Source organism: Pongo pygmaeus, chromosome 7 (genome assembly GCF_028885625.2).
Source record: "Pongo pygmaeus isolate AG05252 chromosome 7, NHGRI_mPonPyg2-v2.0_pri, whole genome shotgun sequence".
Lineage (NCBI taxonomy): Eukaryota > Metazoa > Chordata > Mammalia > Primates > Hominidae > Pongo > Pongo pygmaeus.
Genome location: NC_072380.2, coordinates 155,245,296 through 155,263,822, shown reverse-complemented (window position 1 = coordinate 155,263,822; position 18,527 = coordinate 155,245,296). Strand labels below are relative to the sequence as shown.

At 53.7% G+C, this 18,527-nt stretch overlaps 1 protein-coding gene across 30 annotated transcripts in view; it reads left to right on the top strand.

Annotated features, from left to right (window-relative positions):
• TSNARE1 (t-SNARE domain containing 1) overlaps positions 1-18,527 on the top strand; it is a 141,594-nt gene that overhangs the window by 89,914 nt on the left and 33,153 nt on the right. For 24 of the 30 annotated variants that reach the window (XR_010127309.1, XM_063669147.1, XM_054498345.2 and 21 more), the window contains 3 exons: positions 1,233-1,323; positions 5,422-5,496; positions 5,986-6,042. Coding sequence is in view for 28 of the 30 variants with exons in the window: in XM_063669147.1 (XP_063525217.1) it covers positions 1,233-1,323; positions 5,422-5,496; positions 5,986-6,042 (223 nt within the window). In the remaining 2 variants the exon portion in view is untranslated. Of the gene's footprint in view, positions 1-1,232; positions 1,324-5,421; positions 5,497-5,598; positions 5,767-5,985; positions 6,043-18,527 lie in introns of those variants that run through there. The other 6 variants (XM_063669156.1, XM_063669145.1, XM_063669151.1 and 3 more) reach the window with 3 other exon arrangements.

The following is an 18,527-nucleotide window of genomic DNA, read 5'->3' as shown; positions in this document are numbered from 1 at the left end:
AAGGCCCCGGGGAAGAAAGCTCCTGTCCCCGCGGTTCCCACCTAGTCTGTGGTAACCTTATGCCTCCTTGCGCTCCTTGGCCACACCCTCTCTAGCCTGCTGGGTGCCTGTTCTGGGGGGCAGTCTTACTCCTCTGTGTGCCACAGGCTCTGACCGCCCAGGGTGGGTATCAGGAGGTGGGCCCCGCTCCTGTAGGCTTGGCCTGCGATGGTGGTGCCAGGCTCGCTCCCATGTGTCGGCCCCAAGGCCTGCTTGGTGCAGGTCCTGGGTGATGCCTGAGGGGCCTGCAGGGGCCTTTTGGGCTATACTTGAAAGGGTCACTGAGGCTCCCCAGTTTCCAGCAGGCCAGGGTCCTCCCTGCACTTGGTGCGTGTGCCTGCAGCCAGGCTGGGATACCGTTGCCCTGGTGCTTCTCTCTCCAGGGATGGGGGTGGCGAACCCAAGCGGGAGACGGGCTGGTCTTCCCAGTTGCTTTCGAGGTCATGCTTGGAACTGTAACCTGGGACTGTCCTGGCCTCCTTGTGTCTCACTGGGTCTGGGTGTGAGAACCGTCTCACCCGGGGTCCCTCAGAGGTGTGCACGGGGGTGAGGACTGCTGGCCTCCCTGGGCCATGGCGCTGTTGCCTTGATTCTCCTGCTGGCTTTCTGAGGAGAGTTGGCCCCGAGAGGGCCCTTTCTGCAGGGAGGGCTCGTGGCTCAGCCTCCTGTCTGTGGGGTATTTGGAGGTGGTTGCAGTGGGGGAGCAAGATGATCCTCACAGTGGCTGATTGGTGGGGCCCGGCTGCCACCGTTCTGGCTGGCTGGGCCACCCACCCCAGCCAGAGCTTACCTGCGCCATCTCTCTCTGCCTGCCTTTCTGCCCCCACTGCCTCTTGCTGTGTGTCTGCCCGTCTTCCCCGTCTCTTGCTGGGTGTCTGCCTGTCCCTCCCTATCCTGGCTTATGGGCCCCCTCCTCTTTCTCTGTGGGAGTCACTGCTGCTCTCTTCTCTGTTCCCTTCTCTCTTTCTCTGAGCCTTTGCCTCTTTCTGTTTGCTACCCTTTCCCTACTCGTTTTCCTCTCTGCTGTTTTCTCTGTCTCTGTGTGTCTCTTGGCCCTCTCTCCGCCTGTCCATCCGTCTGTCTCTGTCTCCCCCACTCGGCCCGTGCATCCCTGCTTGCTGCGCCCTTCTGGGCCCTTGATATCTGCTGCCTTCCTCCCCTGCCTTCGCTCCTGGCTCCTTCTCGGCCCCCAGGCACACGGCGCAGCAGGAGACCAACAAGACTATCGCAGCCAGCGCCAGCTCCGTGAAGCAGATGGCCGAGCTGCTGCGCAGCTCCTGCCCGGTATGTTCCTGGGGTCTGGGGCTGGGAGGGAGGAGAGGAACAGACCCCTGTGCCTGTGATGGGAGCGGGGACGTCACACGAGGCAGGATACAGGGAGGCTGATGTGTATATGGGCACAGACTGGCCTGGCACCCAGCCTCACGTGGCTCCATGGCTCAGAACCTGTGTTCAGTCATTCGGGCAGCAGCCGTGTGCTGACCACGTGCCGGGAGCTGGTGTGGCCACCCGGACTCTTGCTCTCCTTGGCTTATGCAGTAGTGGGGACAAGAGCACCCTGGGTCTTCCCGGCCAGGCCTTAGTGGAAGCTGATGGCCCACCATTGTTTGTTTCACCATCCTCTCCCCTGCTCTGTATCCCCTGCCCCTCTGCCGCATCAGCCACCCAAGGCCACCTGCACGTGCACCCTCCCTATCCCCTCACCTACGCTGGCGCCTTACCAGACGCATGGGCCTCAGGCCAGACATATGGCCGTGGCCGTGGCCATCAGCACCCCCACTGCCACAGCCATCACCACCGTTCCAGCTCAGCTGCCCCAGGGCCGTTCCCTCGTCTCTACCCTGTCCCCAATGTTTTTTTTTGTTTTTTTTTGAGATGGAGTCTTGCTCTGTCTCCCAGGCTGGAGTGCAGTGGCGTGATCTCGGCTCACTGAAGTTTCTGCCCCCTGGGTTCAAGTGATTCTCATGCCTCAGCCTCCTGAGTACCTGAGATTACAGGTGCCCATCACCATGCCCAGCTAATTTTTGTGTTTTTAGTGGAGGTGGAGTTTCACCATGTTGCTGAGGCTGGTCTCAAACTCCCGGCCTCAAGTGATCCGCCGACCTCTGCCTCCCAAAGTGCTGGGATTACAGGTGTGAGCCACCACACCTGGCCCTGTCCCCACTTCTAACCGTCCCCACACCCTCCGCTCCACCACACCAGGTCAGTGCCCAGTTGCTGAAGATTGGAGGGTACTCGTGACAAAAGATTAAATACTGCTGAACCCTAAGATTTTACGGGGCAGGAGTCAGCAAGCTGCAGCCCGCTGGCCCGCACCCGTTTCATGCACACAGTGTGAGCCTCTGGCTGTACCTGCTTCATGCATACAGTGTGAGCCGCTGGCCTGCACCCACTTTATGCATACAGTGTGAGCCGCTGGCCGCACCTGCTTCATGCACACAGTGTGAGCTGCTGGCCACACCTGCTTTATGCGCACAGCATGAACAGCTGGCCACACCTGCTTCATGCATACGGTGTGAACTGCTGGCTGTACCTGCTTCATGTGGACAGTGTGAGCCGCTGGCCGCACCTGCTTCATGTGTACAGTGTGAGCCACTGGCCGTACCTGCTTCATGCGTACAGTGTGAGCTGCTGGCCCGCACCCGCTTCATGCTGCACCCACTTCATGTGTACAGTGTGAGCTGCTGGCCGCGCCTGCTTCATGTGTACAGTGTGAGCCGCTGGCCGCACCTGCTTCATGTGTACAGTGTGAGCCGCTGGCCGCACCTGCTTCGTGTGTACAGTGTGAGCCGCTGGCCGCACCTGCTTCATGTGTACAGTGTGAGCCGCTGGCCGCACCTGCTTCATGTGTACAGTGTAAGCTGCCTTCCTGCACCCGTTTCATGCTACACCTGCTTTATGCGTACAGTGTGAGCTGCTGGCCATACCTGCTTCATGCGTACAGTGTGAGCTGCTGGACTGCACCTGCTTCATACTGCACCTGCTTCATGCGTATGGTGTGAGCCGCTGGCCGCACTTGCTTTATGTGTACAGTGTGAGCTGCCGGCCGCACATGCTTCATGCATACAGTGTGAGCCGCTGGTCATACCCAATTCATGCGTAGTGTGAGCCATTGGCCATACCTGCTTCATGTGTACAGTGTGAGCCGCTGGCTGCACCTGCTTCATGCATACAGTGTGAGCTGCTGGCTGCACCTGCTTCATGCATACAGTGTGAGCTGCTGGCCTGCACCTGCTTCAGGCGTACAGTGTGGGCCACTGGCCCACACCCGCTTTATGTGTACTGTGTGAGCTGCTGGCCCACACCTGCTTCATGCGTATAGTGTGAGCTGCTGGCTGCATCTGCTTTATGCTGCACCCGCTTCATGTGTACAGTGTGAGCCGCTGGCCATACCTGCTTCATACGTACAGTGTGAGCCACTGGCCCGCACCTGCTTCATGTGTACGGTGTGAGCTGCTGGCCCATACCTGCTTCATGCACACAGTGTGAGCAAGACGCCAACCTGTCCCTGCTGTAGGTGCTGCCCGTAGCTGCTCTCACTGCCTTGGGAGGGCTGGGGTTGCAGGTTCGGCCTGCTGCAGAGCCAGCAGCATGGATCAGCTAGTCCTACAGGGGAAACGCATGCCGCCCTCCCTGTGGAAGATACACGTGACATGGCCGGTGCCGTGTTGGGTGTGGTCAGCAGTGAGGAGCAGAGAGTTAGGCAGCCACAATGTGGTGAGGCTCAAAGACCGCATGCCCCCACGCAAGAAAACACACAGTGTATGGTTCTGTTTGTGTGAAACATCCAGAAAATGCAATCTCTGGAGACCAAAAGTCGACGAGCAGTTGTCAGGTTTGGGAGCAGGGGTTGCTTTTGGGGTGCCTGCAGGCAGGCGTAGTGCCCTTTCTGGGGTGATGGGAATGTTCTAAAACTGGGTTGTGGGGATGGCTGTACAACTAAGAGTTACTGAACTCTACACTTAAAGTGGGTAAATTTTATCAAATCTAAATTATACAGTAATAAAACTTGTACTTAAAAAAGTAGAACCAGTTCAAAAGTTAGTTACACTAAAAAACTGACAGAGGCAGCAGCCTGCTGTCCAGTGATGGGGTGGCCAGAGTCTCCCTAAAGGCAGATGACAGGAACACTGGGAGCTTTGTGCTGAGTGGCCTGGAGCCTCTCCATGCATGGGTCACTCCTCTTAGCCATGGCTGTCCTGTGGGGACCACTCTGTGGGGACCGGGTGCTGCCCTGGCCTGTGCCCTCGGGCAGTGATGTCAGCAGTGTCATGACCAGCATTGACGCCTGTGTCTGACCTCTTCCTCTGTAGCTTTGTTCTCCATTCTCTGACTCAGGTGTGCCTGAGTCACTTATACATTTACTCATTCATCCAAGAATACACGCTGGGTCCCTCTTACGGGAGGCGCTGCGCTTACGTGAGGTGCTGAGCAAGGCCCCACATGGTGGAGGGTTGCGATTCTGAGAGGTGTTTCTGTGGGGTGAGAGCAGGGTTGGGTGGTCTGCGCAAGCCGTTTCCTCGTGAAGCAAATGGCTCCTTCACGCGGCTTGGTGGGCTCACAGTCAGTGCCTACTGCATCTTTGACTTTGTGGGCCATGGATGCTTCAATGAGATGTAGTGCCTTCGATTGTGGGAAGAGGTGAAGGCTGTGATAGGCTACTCCCAGTGCCCCTCGGCTGTCAGGGGTTTACTCTAGACCAGCCCGCCTTAGCCTTGGCTCTCTCCAATCCTCTGATAGCCATGGGGTGGGTGCTGGAAGGAAGCTGTGGGTTCCTTGGTGCTCCTGCTGGTGGGTGGTGCCCACGGTGAGCCAGAGCAATGAGGCTGGCCCCAGGGCTGCTTGTCCAGCCCCACCCCGGCTCAGTGCTTCTCCAGCTCCAGCTCTGAAGCAGGTGCCTGGTGGGCACTGAGGTGTGGTGGCGAACATCCCAGCGGGAAGGAACTGGGGTTGGTGGACCCTGGAGGCCACGGGGAGCCCAGGTACAGGCAAGATGCTGGGGAGGGGGATGGTTCTGGCAGTGGCCCCACCACCTGTGAGACCACAAGCCACTCGGGACTCAGGGCCATGATGTCCTGTGCTGTGGAAGAGGAGTCACAGTGCTTCTCGCGGAGGTGATGTGGGGCCAGGTTTATGTGCCTTGAATAGCTCCTGGCTGCGGCAGGTGGTGTTGACCCCTGCGCCGGATTTTGTGGTGATGGTGTCCCTGGGGACCCTGGGTGTGCCTGTGGAGACAACGGTGACACAGGGGAAGTAGTTGATGGCGAGCCCCATTCTGAGTGTGGGAAGGTGGGACATTGGTGCAGGAGGAGGTGTGGGTGGTGGGGGCTGCTGGGGCAGGGCCAAGCCTCCCATGCCATGCCAGCTGTACCTTCTCTGCAGCAGGAGCGTCCTCAGCTGGACCGGCTGAAAACCCAGCTCTCAGATGCCATTCAGTGCTATGGAGTGGTGCAGAAGGTGAGGTGCTGGGGGGGCAGCGGGGGCCTGTAGGCCAGGTGGGGTGGGCCTGAGTTCCCGGAGCACCCTCATGACTGTCTTGTCCCTGTGGGCCTGGTGCAGCCCCATCCCCAAAGACAGAGAAGAGCGTCGTCCTTGCAGACAGTCTCCAGGCAGCCAGGATCCAGACTGTGCCTCAGGGCATGTGTCCTAGAGGACATTTACCTTCAAGAGCTGACCCATAGTAGCTCTGGGGAAGCAGGAAGAACAGGTCTCACCCTGCTCTGACAGGTGAGGAAACTGGGGCCCAGGGAGCTCCCACGCGTGGACAGAGGCCATCCAGCGACTCGCTGGCAGAGCTCAGCCCCAGCCCCGGCAGCCTCTTCTGGGAGTGGCAGGCGTGTTTTGCCGCATCATCGTCCAGAACCCTGCACTCAGCTGACCATTTCTTCTCTCTTCCCCACCTTATTTGCTCTTCTTGTCTTTCTTGTCTTGTCCTTTTTTCAACAGAAAATTGCAGAAAAGTCCAGAGCGCTGCTTCCCATGGCGCAGAGGGGCAGTAAACAGGTGGGTGCCGAGTACTGACCATGGTTAGTGGCTGTTAGGGGACAGCCCAGAATCCGCTGCCATCTGTGCTCCATGGAAGGGCGGGGAGGGCCAAGGGCAGGGGTGTCATCTGAGGGGCGCCCTGAGGCACAGCCTTGAAAACGTGGGCATTTTGACCTTTGGGCCCTGGCACAGTACCTGACAGGGGCTCAGCTCCCAAAGAATGACTGCAGATAGTTCCATGTGCTGGGCAGGACTCACCGGTCAGACCAGCTCTCCTGCCGAGAGCCACTGTAAAACCTGAGTTAAAATACACACGTGGCCAGGCACGGTAGCTCACGCCTGGAATCCCAGCACTTTGGGAGGCCGAGGTGGGCAGATCACCTGAGGTCAGGAGTTCAAGATCAGCCTGGCCAACATGGAGAAACCCCGTCTCTACTAAAAATACAAAAATTAGCTAGGCGTGGTGGCGAGCACCTGTCATCCCAGCTACATGGGAGGCTGAGGCAGGAGAATTGCTTGAACCCAGGAGGCAGGGCCGAGGTTCCAGTGAGCCGAGATCGCGCCACTGCATTCCAGCCTGGGCGACAGAGTGAGATTCTGTCTCAAAAACAGAAACAGAAAACACGGGCACATGCACACAGGAAAATGCACACAGACATGCAGACACACAGATAAACACAGATGCACAGAGATACACACACAGACATAGACACGCAGAGACTTGCAGAGACAGAGCTAGAGACACACAGATATGCAGAGACATACAGATAAACACAGACACACAGAGACACATGCAGAGAAACACAGATGCGCAGACACATGCAGATAAACACAGACATGTAGACACATGCGGATAAACACAGACATGTAGACACATGCAGATAAACAGACATGTAGACACATGCGGATAAACATGCAGAGACACAGATAAACAGACATGCAGACCCATGCAGATAAACACAGACATGTAGACACATGCGGATAAACATAGACATGTAGACCCATGCAGATAAACACAGACATGTAGACACATGCAGATAAACACAGACATGTAGACACATGCGGATAAACATGCAGAGACACAGATAAACACAGACATGCAGACACATGCAGATAAACACAGACATGTAGACACATGCGGATAAACATGCAGAGACACAGATAAACACAGACATGCAGACACATGCAGATAGACATGTAGAGACACACAGATAAACACGCAGAGACACAGACATGCAGAGACACGGATAAACACAGACACACATATGCAGATAAACACAGACATGCAGACACATGCAGATAAACACAGACATCTAGACACATGCAGATAAACACAGACATGCAGACACGTGCAGATAAACACAGACATGTAGACACGCAGATAAACACACAGAGACACAGATAAACAGACACGCAGTCACACATGCAGATAAATGCAGACACACAGACATGCAGACATGAAGAGATGCAGATAAACACAGACACGCAGACACATGCAGATAAACAGACGTGTAGACACATGCAGATAGACACCCAGAGACACACAGATAGATGCAGACATGCAGACACACATGGATCCAACATGGGGGAAGCATCGGAGCAGCTGGGAGCCAGGCATAGAGAGGCATGCGTTCCCAGATCACTCAGGCTCATCATCACTGCCTTCACACCCCCAGGACATTTGCCAGCTTGTGTCTCAGCTTATTGAGACTGAACAGCAGTGGTGGCTTATAGTTTTAGTGGTCTTACTGGGCTGGAGAGACAAAAATTAGAGTTCAGGACCCTTAGGAATAAAACCCTGGAGCACAAGGGGATTGCAGCACTCAGTCCGTTTTCCCCTTGAGGCAGGCTTTTGCTGATCCATATTTGCTGGTGTGTGTGTGATGTGAGAGTCTAAGAAGTCAAGCAACAAGTACTTTATAGGAAAAGCTGCACAGAAATCGGAGTACCCTGAGAGTACTAAGAAGATGAAAGTTGGATTTTAAGGCCTACCCAGGAGGAGGGACTCTTGTAAACACAAGTTGTGCTTGAGACCATGAGAGATGAAGGTAAACCAGAAGTAGACCAGCCCTGACCAACCAAACCTAAAGCATAGCCTGGAATCATGTCTATGTTGTCTCTCCAAAGACAGAGGACAATTCCATCATCTAGAATCTCTGCAATTTTTCATACAGTGTTTGGGATTTAAGCCAAAGTCATCAGGCATCACAGGTAACAGGATCCAATTACTAAAGCCAAGGAAAAACAGGAAGTAGAAACTGACCAACAGGTGATGTAGATATTGAAATGGTTGGACACTCAGCTTATGGGTTGAGCATCCCTAATTTAAAACTCCAAAATCCAAAATGCTCCAAAATCTGAAACTTGTTGAGCCGACCTGACGTACAAAGGAAATGCTCATTGGAACGTTCAGGTTTTTGGATTTTTGATGAGGAATGTTCATCCAATAAGTACAATGCAGATATTCCAAAATCTGAAAATAAAATCCAAAATCTGAAAACAAGTTCAAAATCTGAAACACTTCTGGTCCCAAGCATTCCGGATGAGGGATATTCAATCTGTCTTATTAACATGTGAAAGGAAATAGTAAATGGTATAGACTTTTACCAGAGTACTTACATTTTATTTTAAAAAGGGAGTTCTGGTATTGAACAATACCATAATTAAAATTAAGAATCTGGTGGGTTAGCTAAATCTCCATGTAGACAAAGCAGAAAAAAGGATTAGTGAATTAGAAGGCAGGGCATAAGAAAACTTATATTGAAATGCAAAAGAAAAAATGATAGAAAATCTAAAGAATATAGAGTCCTGGATGAACAGGAGAGAGAGAAAATGGATAGAAATAATATTTGAAGAGGTAACGATTGAGAGTTTTCCAAAACTGTCCAAATACTTCAAGTCACAGATTCAAGAAGCTCTATGAATAGATAAATTTCTTCTTTTAAAAAACCACCCTTGCCAGGCGTGGTGGCTCATGCTTGTATCCCAGCACTTTGGGAGGCCGAGGTGGGAGGATCACCTGAGGTTGGGAGTTCGAGACCAGCCTGACCAACATGGAGAAACCCTGTCTCTACTAAAAATACAAAATTAGCCGGGCATGTTGGCACATGCCTGTAATCCCACCTACTCAGGAGGCTGAAGCAGGAGAATCGCTTGAACCCGGGAGGCAGAGGTTGCGGCGAGCCGAGATTGCGCCATTGCACTCCAGCCTGGGCAACAAGAGCAAAACTCCATCTCAAATAGTAATAAAAAAAAAAAACTAGGGAGGCTGAGGCAGGAGAATTGCTTGAATCTGGGAGGCAGAGGTTGCGGTGAGCCAAGATTGTGCCATTGCACTCCAGCCTGGGCAACAAGAGCGAAACTCCGTCTCAAATAATTAAAAAAAAAAAAAAAACACCCTTGGCCAGGTGCAGTGGTTCACGCCTATAATCCCAGCACTTTGGGAGGCCGAGGCAGGTGGATCACTTGAGGTCAGGAGTTTGAGTCCAGCCTGACCAACATGGTGAAACCCCGTCTCTACTAAAAATACATAATTTTTGTCGGGTGTGGTGGCAGGCGCCTGTAATCCCAGCTACTCAGGAGGCTGAGGCCGAGAATTGCTTGAACCTGGGTGATGGTTGCAGTGAGCTGAGAGCACGCCATTTCACTCCAGCCTGGGGGACAGAGCGAGACTCTGTCTCAAAAAAGAAAAAACAAAAACAAAACCACCTTTGGTCATAGCATGATAAAAATTTGAAAACCAAAGACAAAAAATCTTAGAAAAGCAGATTCAAACTAGAAAAAAAATGTTAAGAGCACATTAAAGTCAGAGAAAAAAGTCACATGGTTTTTAAAGGGACAAGACTGACACCTGACTTTCTTAGAAGAAACGATGGAATCCAGAAGACAGTGGAAATGTGCCTTCAAAACGCGTGAGAAAAATAACTGATCTCCAGCTGCACCCTGGGGAAGACACGCTTCAGACATAAAGGTGAAGTGAAAACAGTTTTAGAGGCACAAAAACGAGAGAACTCCTCATCAACAGAACCCCCTCCACGTGGAAACGGAGTGATCTCAGAGGGAAGCATGTCCCGGAGGAGGGAGTAAGGGACAATAGAAAGTTGATGTGGCTGCGCCCAGGTTAATGTCGACCGTGGAACAGTGATGATGAGGACTGGCGGGCTTCAGATTATGGTCAGGTGTGTGCTATTGACAAAATGGCCCAGAAGACAGAGGGGAGGCAAATAGTGTTAAAGTGTCATGACGTCCTCGCATCATCAGAGAAGTAACATACATGTTGAAGGCAGACTGAGTAAGCATTATGTAGTAATATATGCAATTACTAAGGCAGAAATTAATGAAATATAAAACAGACGTTCAGTAGGCAAGTTAGCAAAGCCAAAGAATTGGCTCTTTGAAAGGATTGTTAAACCCCTACAAGATTAATCAAGATAGAAAAAGAAAATACAGATTACCAGTTGTCAGAATGAAAATGGATAGATCATTACCAGTCCTACACATTAAAAAAAGAAAAACGCAGGGATGTTATAAACATCAATAAATGTGACAACTTAGAGGAAACTTTTTTTAGAAAACAGTTTACCAAGAGGTATAGAAAATGTGGGTTGTTTAATATTTATTAAAAAATTAAATCCATCATTTAAAAATATCCCACAAAGAAATCTCTAGACCTCAATAGCTGTATGGGTGAATTCAGTCCCATATTTGAGCAGTAGCTAGCAGCAGTTTACACATGCTGTTACAGAGAATACGGCAGGAGGAAGCACACCTTGCCTGCCTCATGAGGCCCCAGTACCTTGATTCCAGATTCTTACGAGGTTCCCAGGAAGGAAAATAACATGCCTGTCTCTCTTATGAACATAGACACAAAAGTCCTAAATATTAGTAACTTCAATCTAGCAATATGTGAAAGGATGATTCATCATTATAAAGTGGGCTTTATTGTAGGGATGCAGGATTGATTTGCATTCAGAATCTGGGTGTGATTCACCACGTAATACAGAATAAGTGAGGGAATCTGTACAGGTCATTTCAACAGATAGAAAAAAGCGCTTGATAAAATTCAACACTCGAGGAGGCTAAAAAACTCTTGGCAAACTAGGAATAGATAGGAATGCCTTTAATCTGCCAGAAGGTATCTTCAGAAACCCTACAGTTAACGTTAGACTTACTGAGGAAATGTTAAAAGCTTTTCTCCTAAGATAGAGGATAAAACTAGGGCATCTAGTACTATTGTTTCTGTTCCCCATTGTGCCAGAAGTCGTATCCAACGCAGTACGGCATGAAAAAAAAAGGAGTAGGATTGAGAAGAAACTGTGTTTCATAGACAGTGTGATTATGTCCATGGAAAATCCGAACGCATCTGTAACGTGCTGTTAGAATTCATCAGTGAATGCGGCAGGACAGGTCACTAGACAAGAAGACACTGTGTATGCTGGCAAAAGACAGTTTGGAGAGGAAATTTAAAGACTGATATAATAAAATTATTACAATAGATAAATTTCTTCAAAAAATTCTATGAAGAGTGGTTTAAGGCCTCTACATTAAAAAACATGCCAAATTACTGAGAGAAATGACAGATGACCTAAACCATGGAGGGGTTGCTGTGCTTATGGAGATGTCAGCTGTCACCCAGTGGATGATCTAAACCATGGAGGGGATACCATGTGTATGGAGATGTCAGCTCTCACCCAGTGAATCTGTAGGCTCAATACAATCCCAATAAAGTTCCAGCAGGTTTTCAGTGTGTGTTTGTGTGTGAACTGTCAAGCTGATTCCAAAATGTATATGGAAATATGAAAGACCCAAAATAGCGAAGACAATTTTGAAGAAGAATGAAAGGGATTTATACTATCAGGTATTGGAACACACTATAAAGCACAAAAATGAAAACAGTGTGGTGTTTGTGTGAGGCTAGACACACCAGCCCATGGACACACCAGCCCATGGACACACCAAGCCGTGGACACACCAGCCCACGGACACACCAAGCCGTGGACACACCAGCCCACGGACACACCAAGCCGTGGACAGCCAGCCTATGGACACACCAAGCCGTGGACACACCAGCCCACGGACACGCCAACCCATGGGACAGGGTGGAGACTGGCCACAGACCACACGTACATGGTGGCTGAGTTTGTGGCTGAGGTGGACTGCCCTGCCACGGGAGGTGGTTGATTCATTCAGAGCTTGATATGGATCACTCAGATGTTTGAACTGGAAAAAAAGGACCCTTTGCAAACGTCAGCTCACCCTGTGCAGAAAGCATTTCCAGCTGGACCACAGACCCACGTGCGAAAGATAAGGCAGTAGCACATCCAGAAGGCACCATGGGAGGCTCCCCTGACGCCTTCACGGTGGGCAAGTATTTCTTACACAGACGCACAAGTGCCAACCGCAAAGGAGAAGGTCGACACACTTTGTTAAAATTATACCCCAGGAAGAGAGTGCAGCCCACAGCACAAGGGAGGGTGTTTGCACAACACGTGTGCAAAGGACTTACATTCTTTATATATAAAGATATCTTACAAATCAACAAGGAAAGGGCAGACAACTCTGTTGAAAAACAATAAAAGGACAGCAGCTTTCCACAGGCACCTCACAGAAGAGGATTCCAGTTGGCTCATAAGCCTATGAACGTGTATTTAGCAACACGAGTTATCAGAAAAATGGCAAAGAAACCCATGATGGCAAATCACCACACACCACACCCACACAAATAACTAGAGCAAACATGAGTGAAAACCTCTGCAAAAGCCGGGCGTGGGCTGCATGCAGGCAGTTGCACTCTCATGCCTTTACCGGTGAGGTGTGCCTCTGCATCACCACTTTGGAACACTGTTCGAGAATATCCATAAAGTCCAGCATTTTCTGACCTAGGATCTTGCAGTTCTGCCCAACAGACATGCATATTCAGTTGGCCCTTCGTATCCATGAGTTTCACATCCATGGATTCCACCAATCACAGACTGAAAATATTTTTAAAAAATGGCAGCTGTTGTGAACATGTACAGCCTCTTCTTTTCTTGTCATCATTTCCAAAACAATACAGTAGAAGAACTATGCTATTTACTACATAGCATTTACATCATATTAAATATTACAGGCAACCTAGAGGTGATTTAAATATATGGGAGGATGTACGTAGGTTGTATGAAAATACCAAGTCATTTTATATCAGGGACTTGCACACCCACAGATTCTGGTATCTGTGGGAGTCCTCGGCCACTCCCCCGTGGAGACAGGACAACTGTGTGTTGACAGAAGTCACATGGGAGAATGCTCATAGCAGCACCCCACGCAGTGGCACAACCTGGAACACTGCCCAGTCTGACCAGCACGGAAAAGCAGCACCTGCTGAATTCACGCCACTGGGGACTCTACAGCAGCCAAAAGAGTGAGCTGTGGCTACTGTATGATCAGTGGCCCCACCAGTGATGCATCGGACATAACGCTGAGTCCAAGAAGCCTGAGACCCAAGGGGATAGATTGTAGGATTCCATTTCTGTAGTGTTCAGAACGAGGCCCCACCGGTGGACAGTGTTAGAAGTCAGAACTGGGTTCTCCTCTGTTGGGGGCCTGGGATGACAGGTGCTGGAGGGAGGCCCCGGGGGTCCTGGCCAGTGTCCTGTGTCTTGGCTGGGATGTGTTTCCTTTGTAAGCAGTCATAGAGCTATATACTCTTTGCACCTGGCATTGAGACATAGACGTATTGCCTTTCGGTAGAATTTTCTTTTAAAAGGTGGGGTGTGGCCAGTAGTGCTTCTGAGGAATCATGAAAGGTTAGATTATTTCTAGGAATTTGCAAACTATAAATGATGAGATGATATGCAACCCTGTTCAACAAAAGGACTTGCCAAGTTGATGCTGGGCTGATGTGGGGGTCTTGGGGGCTGCTGCTCACAGGCTGGGCAGCCCTGGCAGGGGCGAGGGGCACTTGCTGCCTTCCCTGTCTCCCGCCTGTCTCCCCTGGGTGTGGGGTGGGCAGCTCAGCCTGTGTGGAGTTGGCGATCCTGGCTGTGGTCAGTAGTTTTCAGCTGGGTCAAAGGTCAGTCTCAGACCCAGCTTGGGCTCAGCTAGTGAGCAGCATCCCAGTCCCTGGGGCAGCATCAGGGCAATGGCCCCAGTGGCAGGTCATGCTCTGTCTCTGCCGTCACTAGCCACCTCAGCCTACATTTCCACCAGCACTTTGTGTGTCCCCAGCCGGGCTGCAGAAGTGAAGACGCGCTTCACTCTCACGGGCTGGCTGGAAATTCCCCAGACACGCCTCCCTGTCTGAGGCACAGGGCTGGGGGTCGCCCCTTGTCTCTGGATCCAGTTCCCTTTGATTTAGCGTGGGGCTGGGGGAAGCATTGCCACAGCCGTGTCCGTCCTGATGTTCTGGGCTTTGCCTCCAGAGACTCCACCAGCTAATAGAGTCCATTGCTGCTTGAAGGAAACAGTGAGCTATCTGGGGCTCCTGAGAAGACACCACCACTCCCTGTGTGAGCGCCTCTTGCCCTGGCCCCTGCCCTCCCTCGGGTCGGAGTGCATGGAAAGTGTTCTCCCTCCCAGAGCCTCAGAGAGCCCTGAGCGCCGGCCTCGGGTCCCTGCTTTCTGAATGCCCGGCTGAGCGGAGTCTCTTCCCACGGGAAACCGTGTGTGCCCTGTCTCCAGCACTCACGTTAGAGCATGTCTCTTCCCTACGTGTCGGAACAGGGACCCAGGCCCTGAGGCCTGTGGGGAGGAGAAAGCCGCCTTTGTCCGTCTGCCTCTTGAGCTGGAAAACTATCACAGGGCCGTCCCCTCTGCGCTGGCCCCAGCACCTTGCCAGCAAATCCCTAATCCCAGCCTCGGAGCTCAAGACCCAAATTGGGCCTTTGTGAGGAGAATAAAGGAGCGCTTTGTGAGCCTTTCAGGAGGAGGCCGCGGAGGGACCCGGGCATCTAAGCCATCTCTTCCTCCCCTGGCTTTTGTCCTGCACTGCTGGGGAGAGCGGCGCCAGGCCCCCTGATACTCCTGCTGTGGAGGTGAGGGAGAACGAGCACCTGCGGGGTCTCCTCCGGCCTGCACCCCAGCCCTGCCGCCTTCCTGGGCGTCCACACGGCCTGCACCCCAGCCCTGCCGCCTTCCTGGGCGTCCACACGGCCTGCACCCCAGCCCTGCCGCCTTCCTGGGCGTCCACACGGCTTGCACCTCAGCCCTGCCGCCTTCCTGGGCATCCACAGGGAGCCCTGTTTGCACCCCCCTCCCACCTGTGCACCCTCCCCGTCCTCCTGAGCTTCCCCCTTCTCCACATGCAGGAGGTGGCATCAATCCCAAGGCACAGATCCGAGGCAGGTCTCCGTGGGTGCCGGGCACCCTCTGCCCACAGCTCCTGGGGAGCTGTCACTGAAACCCCCAAGTCCAGGGAACATCACACAGAATGTCCTATGGTGCCTTCTCCACCCGGGCGTCTCACTCACCCGCATTAGCTGTCCTGGAGGATTTCATCGTAGGAGGGACCACATTTCCTCCAGCCCCCTCGCCTGTGGCTGTTTGCTGTCAGGGCTGAGGGCAAGCTCCTGCATCTCCGTCCTTGGGCACAGCAGCCGGGCTGCCCCGGGGACCTCTTACCTCAACAGTTTATTATGTTTACCTGGGGGCTTTGACTTTACCCAGGCCACGGGATCCCAGTCAGTAGGGCTGTTGTAGGGCCTGTCACCGTTGGCAGGCAGGAGGCTGTGCTCAACCGTCTTGCTGCTCTCCAGGGGTGTGTACGGCCATGTCCCCCTGGGAGGAGCATCTCTGCCCTGTAGCTCACAGCACTTGGGAAAAGCACAGCTCAACCTGGTTTCCCACCTGAGTCCGGAAGGTGACATCTCATGGCATCTTTGCTGTATGCTGCAGCCTTGCGTGCCTCACCTCGAGCTCTCCAGGAGACACTAGGACGTGGTGAGGTCAGCTCCATCCCCTGGAAGTGAAGCTGGAGGCTCAGGGAAGCTGAGGACCCTCCCCAGGCCCACACAGGAAGTGAAGGGCAGCGTTCCTGAGCCCTCGCACCTTAGGAGAGCCTCGTGCTCAGGGGCTCCTGGTGGAGTGAGGTGCGCGCCTGCTGTGCTCTGCAGACATGAGGGGTCAGACCGTGTGGGTGGAGCTTGAGGGGCGTAGACCACGGGGCTGTGAGTGCCGCTGTTCCCATTCTACAGATGAGGACAGTGAGGCCCAGAGAAGTCCGTGGCGTGCCTGGGGCCTCACAGCTGGCACCAGTGCTGGGCTGGAACCTGAGCCCAGGCTCTTTCTGCAAGCGCCCCGGAAGCCTAGGGGCTGGAGCCGTAGGAAGGAGGCGTTGGGGTTGCTGGGCTTGGCGCGAGGCCAGTGCCTCCCTGGGCTCCCACCGCCAGGCACTGCTCACTTCCTCCCGCCCACTCCAGGAAGGGGAGGTGATAATTACTACCTTGGACGAGTTGCGCTTGTCAACAGATTTTTTAGATCTTTTATTTTATATTCATCTATCCACGTATTTATTTATTTAAAGGCCTCTGCTAGCTTCTGCCCATGTCAGGGTGGTGTGTAGGAAGAAGCTGGCTTGGGAAAGAGAACCTGGCTAGGGCAGCCTCACCATCGCACCTGCAGGACCTGGGCAAGCCACCCTTTAGATGAGGGTGGCCGTGCCCCCGCTGAGGGGCCTGAGGAAATGGGGGAAAGGAAGTAGCACCTAGCCTCGTGCCCCGTCCCTCCTGGGGTGGCCGGTGCTGTGGCTGTTGGTCCTGTTGTCTCCAGCCTCATGCCATGTCCCTCCAAGGTTTCTGTGGCTGTTGGTCCTGTTGTCACTGGCCGTCTCAGGCAGACTGGGGACTAGTGAGGAGCCCTGCTGCCCCGTCCTGGATGCAGTCATACCAGCATATAGCCCTCCTAGCCTCGCGCCTGCCTGGAGTGGCTTCTGCCAGAAACGCAATGAAGTGCTTGTTTGTGGATCCACTGGTTCAGTGCCCAGCCGGGGTTCATCTGTCCGTCCTTGGTTGTCACCTGTCCATCTGCTCCAATCCCAGTGCCTGGCATAGGGTGGGCACCATGGGCCTCCCATGGGCGTTCCTGGAAAGAAAAGCATGTGAGACGGGGCGGAGCCCTCAGTCTCCTGTGTGGTGTCTGGGGTCTTCCTTCCAGCGGCCAAGGCACAGTCCTTTCCCCACCTTGGCCAAGAGAGGGTTCTTGGGCTTCAGGAGGCGGGGGCACCTCACCGGGCCCTGGGCATAAACGTGACCCAGCCTGGGCGGTTTTTGGGAGCAGCACCTGCTGGGAAGCCAGGCGGGGCCGGTGACTGCTCCAGGGGAGGTGAGCCCCCCCACCCCGGGAGGCCTCCCCAGGAGCCCTCACGGAACTTCCTCTGGCCTGGGGTCTCTGCACGTGCCCACCCTGAGCTGCACGGCATGGTGAGGTGGCTTTCAGTTCGGGAAAGGGCAGAAGATGAGCAAGTTGCAGCCTCTGCAGCTTCCTTGCAGGGCGACTGAGGTTGTAGTCCCTGAGCACTGGGGGAGCCGGCAGAGCAGGTCCCGTGAGCCAGGCTGCCCTGCAGCCCATGTCCCCAGATGTCCACACACATGGGAGGGGCACAGCAAGAGCTCTGGATGTGAGTGGGATGGGTTGGGGTGGCAGCTGTACCCCTGGTGCCTCCATGCCTAGCGCTGACAGAGGATCCTTCACCGTGCCTTGCCTCCTGGCCTGCATGACCGGCTGCTCTTGGCGGACAGTGCTGTCCCTAGGCACAGCGGAGGCCAGCAGGGTCCAGTGGGGAGAGATTAGGCAGAGAGGCTGCCTGCACCCCAGGTCTAGCCTGGATTCCCATTCCCAGTCAGTTCCACACATTGTACCCAGATTTCACGCATAGGATGACACCTAGGCAGGGCCCTGTGCCCTCAGAGGCTAGGACCTGGCAAAGCTGTCCACACTGCCTGAGGACCCTGATGAGCAGAGGCGCAAAGCTGGCTGGGACCCCGTGCTTTGCGGGGCCTTTCCCAGACCTGGGAGAGGATGTTGATTATGTTCCCTGCAGAGGGCTAGGGAGACGGGTGGGGACAGCAAGGGAGGGGGCCTGTGACTGAGTCCCCGGCTCTAGTGTGAGCTGGGCGGCCCCCATCCTGAGAGTCCTGTCCCAGCAGGGGCTCCGATCCAGGCCCAGCCACTGTGCCTCCTGCTCCACTGCTACAGAAGGCCCCGAGGCATCGGGACCTGCACAGCCCCCACCTCTGTCAGATCCTCCTCTCCAGACATGTGGTGACATCCGCTGGGCCAAGACCAGCGGTCGGACGAGTCAGCTGGCAGAGCGCCTGCCTGGGCAGGCAGGGTGGTCCGAGGATTTGTGTCAGGGGGCGTGTGGGCACAGCATGAGTGAAGCTGAGGGGAAGCTGGATCTGGGGGCGGAGCCGAGGGCGCCATGGGTCTGCTCCTGAGGGCTGCAGGAGGCAGCAGCCTGGCCGGGTTTGCTGAATTGCACGTTCACTGCAGAGTGGCTTGGGTGGCTGTGAACTCCCTAAGTCTCCCGG